The sequence below is a fragment of the Scomber scombrus genome, chromosome 16, assembly GCF_963691925.1.
Source record: "Scomber scombrus chromosome 16, fScoSco1.1, whole genome shotgun sequence".
Classification (NCBI taxonomy): Eukaryota; Metazoa; Chordata; class Actinopteri; order Scombriformes; family Scombridae; genus Scomber; species Scomber scombrus.
This window is the reverse complement of record NC_084985.1, coordinates 28,103,612-28,112,460: the sequence shown is the minus strand read 5'-3', so window position 1 is coordinate 28,112,460 and position 8,849 is coordinate 28,103,612. Positions and strand designations below refer to the sequence as shown.

General features: G+C 39.8%; 1 protein-coding gene across 1 annotated transcript; it reads right to left on the bottom strand.

The window, feature by feature from the left end:
- Positions 1-1,228: 1,228 nt before the first annotated feature.
- Positions 1,229-8,542, bottom strand: ccn2b (cellular communication network factor 2b). The gene is made up of 5 exons (XM_062435946.1): positions 8,454-8,542; positions 5,961-6,177; positions 4,382-4,633; positions 2,950-3,197; positions 1,229-1,534 (listed from the first exon to the last, which is right to left on the bottom strand). The coding sequence occupies exons 1-5, from the start codon at positions 8,505-8,507 to the stop codon at positions 1,229-1,231; spliced, it is 1,077 nt and encodes a 358-aa protein (XP_062291930.1). The 5' UTR covers positions 8,508-8,542.
- Positions 8,543-8,849: the final 307 nt, after the last annotated feature.

Below are 8,849 nucleotides of genomic sequence, written 5' to 3'. Positions count from 1 at the left end.
AACACATAACAACCATTTACATATTAAATATACATTCAAATTGAATCCATGACTCCTTACTACAAACTTAAACAAAATCAGAAGTACCATTTGTCAACACAAGAATTGAAACATTTTGATGAAAACAGTTTGAAGGCCATTATCTCTGGAGTTACCAACCTAAAGAGAGTCAAGACAGAAAGTCAGGAAAGTAAGTCTAATGTTTTTAAATATCTAAAGCAGCAACACGCTCAATATGTTGAATACTATGCCTGAGTCTCAACATGGCTACAATGTATTCTGGTCTTACATGCTAATCTCTGAGCATGGAAATTCATTCTTGATCTTCAAAAATACTATGCGTAACATAATCTAAGCTCAAATGTCCACTCACTATCTTTTGAGAGGTTTCAACCACATGACCCTCTTCAACAACTGAAGTTAGCTCAGTTGGGTCACATGGCCTGAGAGTTGAACTCACCTCATATACTGTTCAACCACCTGCTATTACATTACAGAAGGCTAGAAAGTGGACCTTTGAGCTGTGATTATTATTGCCTCTTTAGCTACAATACTATTGACCTAAACCATGGGGCTGTCTTTTAGTCTGGTTTACTAACACCAAACATTAGGTACTAGGGTGAGTTTATCTTTTGATTCAGAAAAATAAACTCTATATCAATCAATCAATCAATCAATCAATCAATCAATCAATCAATCAATCAATCAATCAATCAATCAATCAATCAATCAATCAGTTAATCAATATATGCATTATAAGATCTGATATGTGTCCTTTCATTTCTTCGTCAGTGCGTCTGTCCACCAGAATGCATCTGTGTACCATCAATGGTGGACTGGTCAGAAATGATAGGGACTTACAGCTACATTTTAACATCAACTAAACATAAGAAAGGAATCACCTCTTTTAGTGTCTAAACTTGATTGGTTTAGCCAGGCGCAGAAGAAACAGACAGCTGCTGATGAGTTCTTTCAGATTTTCTGGATTTGACTATTGTGTGAGCATTGTTTCACATCTCATAGCAACATGAAGTCTGGCTTGATAACTACTCATCTTTTCAACTTCTTCTAAACCAAATATGCAGCAAGAACATTCATCGTACTTAAAGGCTAGGTTAGATCAAAGGTTAGGCGTGCAGTGGTCAGGGTTGAGGGTAGAGTTGTGGGAATGGTGCAGTCAATGCAAAAGGTCCTCAGATGGTCCTGATTTGTGTATTTGACCTTCGCGTCACATGTCGTTGTCATAGTCACCAATCATCCTCCGCGTGTTGGATGCTAGGAAGATGTCATTATCTCGTGGGCAGTCGTAATGGCAGGAGCATGTCTTGATGAACATCATCTTCTTCGTGAAGACGTCTCCCTCTGGACAGCGGAACTCCACTTCCGCAGTGCTGGTGGTGTGAGGTGTGCAGCAGCGGTTGTCGGTGCAGACGCCACAGAACTTAGGTTTGTATAGCCTGGTGCTGGAGCAGCCCGACAGCTCGAAGCGCATCCCCCGCTGGGCCTTTGGTGTCCGGACACATTTCTTGCCCTTCTGTGTGACAGAGATGATGTCAGCATCATATATGTGCTGAGGGATGTACAGTAATGCATATACACTCATTATTCTGACGCTTATTATTAATTCCCTGGAAATCTGTGTTTGTTTTTTGACTCTGACACTGAATGCTAAATCAATAGGCTTTATCTTCTGGGGACCTGGATGTCAATCAATCTGTTGTCTTCATTTTTCATTCAAAAATAAAAAAGTCAACTACGTGGTGGTGCTAGATGAATAATCACTAGAGCACTGAAGTCATTAGGATTCATCCAAAAATTCCATGTCAATGCATACAATATTTGTCGAGACATTCTAATTTGGAACAAAGTGGTGGTTACCAAGTTACTGACATTGCTGCCCCAGAAACATAGCATGGCAAAAACACTAGTTAACAGTTAAATACATTATCTATTCAATTCAATTCAATTTTATTCATATAGCACCAAATCAAGATTTTCAAATGTGTCCTAAACCAGCAGTCTGGAGAACAGTAAAAATGTTTTCTTCTCTGTAATCATTCCTCCTGTTCATACTGACTATTAAAAGATCTCCTTCACATGTGCTTTCAATGTAAAGTGATGGAAGACAAAATCCACAGTGTGTCCACACAGTCATTTAAAAGTAGATGATCAGCTTCTATTGAGCTTCATCAGTGTGAGTTAGTCATATCAAGTGATATCTGACACATTTACAGTCTTTTTAGCATCACATTCCCTCTTAGTGTTTCCCTATTGAGCTGTGGTGGAAGTATAGTAACAAAAAGACTTTGACACTAAAAACACTGTAACGTTGAAACATAGAGACTAGGTTCAGATCAACTTTTAAATATTTTAACACAGAAAGAGGACTGTGGATTTTTACCCAAATCAGTTACAAGCATACGAAGAAAGGATCTGCTACTTCTACTGCCTCAAAACCATCACACAAAGAGTCAGGAACAAGACCCAAACCGTCTGGATTAAAAACTAGCTTGATGACGTGATGTTTTTGTTGTCTCATGATGCTTCTTGCTTTGCATTTCAGAACACATCCTGTGGTGTGCATCGGATGATAAACATCCCTTAATTCTTGAATCATTTATGTGAGAGGCAGCCTGAGAGTAACGGCTGCCTGAGGAAGGAACTGTAGCATGATAAGTTCTTCCTCTGTTAGCATGCAGTATGTGTAATGATGCATGCTTGTTCATGTTGAAGTTTGACTTGTAAATTATTCTGCTCAACAAAACCTGAATATAGATTTGTTTGGTGCAGAACTTCATTTCTAAATCTAACCCAAACTTCCACAGGGAATGTGAACCCAGTGTGTGTTTACATCAGAACAGTATCACTAGAACACAGGGGTCCACTGAGCAGCTGCTTTAGAGCAGGTGGGGGGTTCAGGGCCTTGTATTTCAGTGTATTTCCACTGACCTTGATGTCTTTGTCCTGCTGGCTGTTGCAGGGTCGGACCATGCAGATTCTGGTTTGCCTCTCCAGCTGACAGCGCTGGTTGTCGTTGGTGATGCGGGATGAGACGGCCATGCCGCAGGTGGCTGAGCACTCGCTCCACTCTGTAGTCTGGACTATGCAGTTATCTCTGGGACTCTCTGCTACCGGCTCATGAGAGGACACTTGTCTGAAGACCGGATTTGAAGAAGGCAAGGGGTGAATCTGAGAAGCTCCTGTAAGAAGTGGAGGGTAATAATAGAGAAATATTAACATCCACGTTAAAACATCTAGATTTCCAAAAGAAATGAGAGAAATATAGAATGACTCTGACTTGGGGGCAGACTCAGATGGGGGTTGATCTGTGTTTTTGGGATATCTGAAGTGGGGCTACAACTAACGATTATTGTCACTCATTCTTTGATTCATCCATTAATCTGACAATTGTTTTCTTGTTTCATTAGTTAATCATTTAGGATCAAGAATTATGAAATGATCCATTATAAGCCCAAGGCAACATCATCAAATATCTTGTTTTATTCAACTAACAGTCCAACACCCAAGCAGAAGATCTTCACATTACATGAACTGGCACATCATTTTCAGATAATTAACTTATTGATTATATGGCTAATCATTTCAGCTCTTATCTCAACAGAACTGAATACAGAAGGTTTATTTGTGAACAATTGTAGACACAAGCTGAATGTTTTCTGTTCTGATTTGATATGACCAAATAAATTTGATCTGAAAAAACTTGAAAACTTGCTAACTGTAATAACTGGTAAAATGAATAATCAGTCTTGTTGCAAACACCTCCGATTTAGGGCTGCAACAGTTATTTCATTACAGATTATTAGTTAATTAATTGTTTGATTTGTGAAACACCAAATAATGCCCGTCACAGTTTCCTAGGTGATGTCGTCAAGTGTCTGACCAAAACTGACAGAGAATCAACTAAGGAAAACACTTCTTGCCATCAAACGTTTTGTGTTTCAGCCTGGGGAAAAAAAAAACTAAATGACTAATTGTTGTAGCTCTACTCTGATTTATAAAGTAAAGCTTGGAAACAGTCAAATATTGTAGTAGTTATATATTTCATCACTTTTTCACATCCGTAAACTGAATCTTCAACATATCCAACAAAAACAAATCATTTCTGTATCAGACAGGTTCAGTGATTCCTGACACAAAGTGCCAAGATGACCTCACCAAAAGGGAATAAAGTATGAAGGAAGGTATCATGTATTGGGAGAACAACAAATTGAAATAATGAATTAAGGGCACAAATGATTAAAATGCAATCAAACTGTTCAACAGTAAAGGCTGACACTCTAATGGTGATGACTTCATCTGAAGAAATACAACACCTAAGTAGAATCAAAGAAGATGTTGATGTGACAGAGATGATACTGACCGGCCATCACTGACTGGTAGTGGTGGTCCTGTGGTGTCTCGTCACACACCCACTCCTCACAGCATTTCCCAGGGATGTGGATGCGGCGTGGGTACGGGCAGTCAGGGGTGGGCAGCCAGACGTCGCTGGCACATGTGGGCACACAGCCGATCTCTCCGTTCATACACACGCAGTGGTGCTTACAGCTGGGCTGAAAGGACTCTCCACTGCGGTAGATCACCCCACCCAGGTCACACGTCTGACCCTCCTGAGCTGTAGACACAAAGCCAGCATAAAACACCGTCACAGTTTGTTAATGAGAAAATATACAACAAACTCCTATCTGAAGAGTAAAAGTACAGTATAAGTATACAGAAGGTTTAAACACAATTGGCTGTTTATCTTTTCATCTTCTTTCTAAGTAAATCATTTAATTATTTGATCAAATAAAATAAATCAAGACAATTAAGTCAATAGTGGACAATTCTGCACAACCCCAAATTATGTTAATGACAATGTTTTTAAAATCACTGCTTAAAAACATCAAGTAGAATTATCACCTTCGACAATCTTGGCAAAAACTGAAATGAATGAAACTGAATTTACAGCAGAGTTGTTGTATTGGATTGCATTAGATTGCAGAGGTGTACATAATGAAGAGGAAGTGTATGTGTGCATGGCTTTTACATTTAGGTCAGTAGTAATTCATCTCCAACTGACAATGACTTTAAGTGACATCTGAGTATATGCAGTAGTTATAGAGAGTCAGACTCACTGCATCCTTTCTTACACACTACACTGAACATTTCCACTGGACATTATGGACATTGTTCCTGCAGGTACTGGGCTGCGCTACATAACAACAATACTACAGTCCAAAGATTCAAAAAGCATATTTCACATACCACACTGTAGAGTATTACTGACACGGTTCATGTTTAATTAACCTATTTTCTTTTACTATCAGAACAGATAAAAGATCAAATGTGTGCTAAAAATAGAAAAGTGAATATTAGAAATATGAGAAAAAAAAGAAGAGAGCTTGGTTACAGGTGCAGTATAAAAGTAGCATACAAATAAGGAGAGATGGTACATATTTCTTTATAATTAACAATGTAAAGGCAACATTTCAAGCTTCAAGGTCTTTGCTGTGATCATACAGAAGAAAACAAACCCATAAGTAGCTTGAGTTTGGTAGCAGGGACATACCATCACTGAAGAATTAAAATGTTGTATTTATTGTATTTATGTCTTACCCCTCATTTAATGCATAATATTCAGCATGAACATACAGTAAAGTTTCAGTTTGGAGATATTTTTCTATCAAGATCACCCCTCTGAGAACTTTTAAAGGGGAACTCCATTAATCTCCCTGTTCAGTTTGTGTTTCCAGGTTTTGAACAGTACACCTGTCATTCCTGTGTTCTGCAGTTTCATATAATCTAGACCACAAGAACAGTGGATCATATAAATAACATTAGTATCATGAGAAATTACATTCTGATTGTAAATGTTTCACCAGTATAAAGATGAATAAAGATGTTACTTTTGTATCTAAACTGGCACAGCAGTACTGTATGTTTTAAGGAGGATGTGTTACCTATGCAAATGCCAGTCTCAGTGTCACTCAGCAGTGCGTAGTCACAGTAGAGCTCCTTGTGGTGATCGCAAGGCTCCAGCAGGGAGCAGGGCTCCCCCAGCTGCCTAGCACACACCTTACAGCAGCCACAGCCATCCAGGACCAGGCTGGTCCCAACCGGGCAGGGTGGGGAGTTTGCAGGGCAGGCACAGGGCTGGGAGCAGTCCTGAGCCACTGTCTGCAACAAACACACATCACACATTCATATATAAAACCCAGGAGAAGACAACAGAGAAAGTATACATAATAACACACCAGATGCTGCTATGACACCATGTACCAGACTGTCCTCAGCAGAAAATCAACAGCACCAATCATTTGTTCAAATGATTGTATCGACCTTTGCTTCCTCTGTAGTAAAAACGTTCTAGTGAATAACCACATGGGCTGTAATAAATGCTGTTCGTGAAAAGCAATGGTGAAAGTAGTGAGATGCTGTTATTGGGCTTCCCTATCTCTTAGAAGTCTCTTAGTATGGTTTGCATCCCATCTGCTAAGATTCACAGTCTTTCTCTCACTTTATCTGAGTTCAGACACACTTAGCATAGGCACTGAGCATTTAGAGCAAATGGGCATAGGGGTTGCACAACCTGATGGAAAAGGTTGTGGTCTTTGAGGTAGTTCTGCAGGGACAACACACCCTCCTTAATCAACATACATGATGTTAGTTAAAACATCAATATCAAAAATAAAGCACATAAGGAGGAGTTTGGGGTGGTTGTAGGAACTATTGCAGCAATCCGTGATAACATGAGCTAATCGACAGACTGTCAGGGTACACCTGTGTAAATATTATTGGATGTTACTAGTCAGTTAGTAGCCAAGCAGCTGATGAATGAGACAGCGACTATAAGCATTTAGTAACATGCTAAGCCAATGCAAAGATGCTCTTCCTCTACACATTCTGTGCTACGATATCAGATTTTAACCACAACCACAATATATTTCTAACCTTGAAGCTGCACTAATAAATATATTTACATTAACAATGGATCAAATGACTGTGTGTTACTCAGCAGTACTCTGCTCTACTGACATTTTTAGAATCATCATTTTGGTTTCACATCTTCACTGTTGAGTTCAGTCTCACTGCTCTCATCAAACTGGTTTCCAGTAGTGGCAGGCAGCTGTTTTCAGTGAAAAAGCTCCAATGAAACTACTGTACACTCTCTCCCCAGCCCCAGCCCCAGACAGCAGACACACACAGTAATGCAAAACACAACCTCAAAGGAGTGCAAATGTTGTTCTGTCTACTGGACATGTAAATAAGCAGCTCTCTGTTATCATAACTTGATGAGGCATAACATGTCAGCATTGTGTTCACAGGTTATTGTGCTGCCCCCAAGTGGCCAAATAATCAACTAATGCAGTTTTTTTTTTTGCAGGCTAAGACACATGCTACATGACCACAGTGCCTCTGCCCCACCTTTTCCTCATATGTTCCCTGTCATCTTAGCACTAAAAAATGCTAACCTCCAAAAAATATTAAAAAAACAACCATAATCGTGGACGTTCACTAACCGTTAAAACTACCCATATGAACATGTTCTGAACTGCAATTTATAGAGCACCCCCTCACAGTTTTCACCACTTCTAAACCTACTGGTTAGCAGTTAGGGAAAGATGTCAGTGTTTCACTGGCCTCTCTGCCTACTTCAAAGATTCAAGTCTGTTTCACCTCTGACCAGCATCATTGTTGGGTGCACTCCATGACTCCATGCAGTCATGTGAGTACATCTGTAATTTGGGGACTTGAGGCTAAGGAGCAAAGGCAGTTCTGCCCTTGTGCCCCCACAGTGATTTTGGCTTGGCTGTGCACCAGAACTCAATCAGGAAAACATATAAAAATCACAAGAGCTGCAGAAATACAACCTTCATGGCTGCTGTAATGCAAAACACTTAGTGATGGCAAGTGTAACATTTACAATGCAGTATATAAAGTGAAATAAGTTTGAATATATCAATGTATGTGCACCATACAATGTGAGACATTACATTAGAATACACTCTGCATGGGGAGCAGGTACTTGGTTATAGCACAGATATTGATGCCTTCACCAATCACACTGTTATTGTTTTGTTCTGGTTTAGTGACTCCGCAGAATGCCACAAGATGGCGACACCACACTGTGATCACATGGACCAATGAACATTTTCCATGTTTTGTTTTCGTCCCACTGTAGTCAGACAGCAGCAGACAGGGAGCAAGTTTGGAGGAAAACATGACAGCAGCAGATGGGAAATAGTGAGGGAGAATATTTTTGAGTATTAGCTGCAAGTTAGACTGTGACTGAACATATTTAGCAGCTCTTTCTGATGTGTTACTACACCCTGGTATAATATCTCACATGCTGACTAAAATGCACATTCAGTTGTATATTTCCAAAGCAGCACAATATCACAAACCTAACATGACTTTATTATTACAGAACATTTGTTCAAAATAAAACTTACCGATGAGATCATAAGCAGAAGAAGACAGAATGTGACTGAAGTTTCCACAGACATGTTTCTCGTTGAGCTGCAGTCCACTTAGTAGTTTCTGGTTCCTGTGGTAGGAGGCTCACTCTTGTTGTTTTCCCTGCAGCAGACTGATGAAGCCTGGGAGGAGAAACTGGTTTAAATACCAGCCCAGTGGGTGTAGCCGAGAAACCAGAGCCATGCCACTCTGCTCTGAGAGGTGAAAATATTCAACAGGTCTTCTCCCAAAGACAGCCTCCTTAGTCACATCATGAGTTCATATGAGTGGGTGTGTTCAAAATGCCAGCTGACAAGGGTGTTAACTAACAGCAACTATGCCCTGCCATTTAGGGATTTAATTGCAATTAACAGCGTGTGTCAGATTCAGCA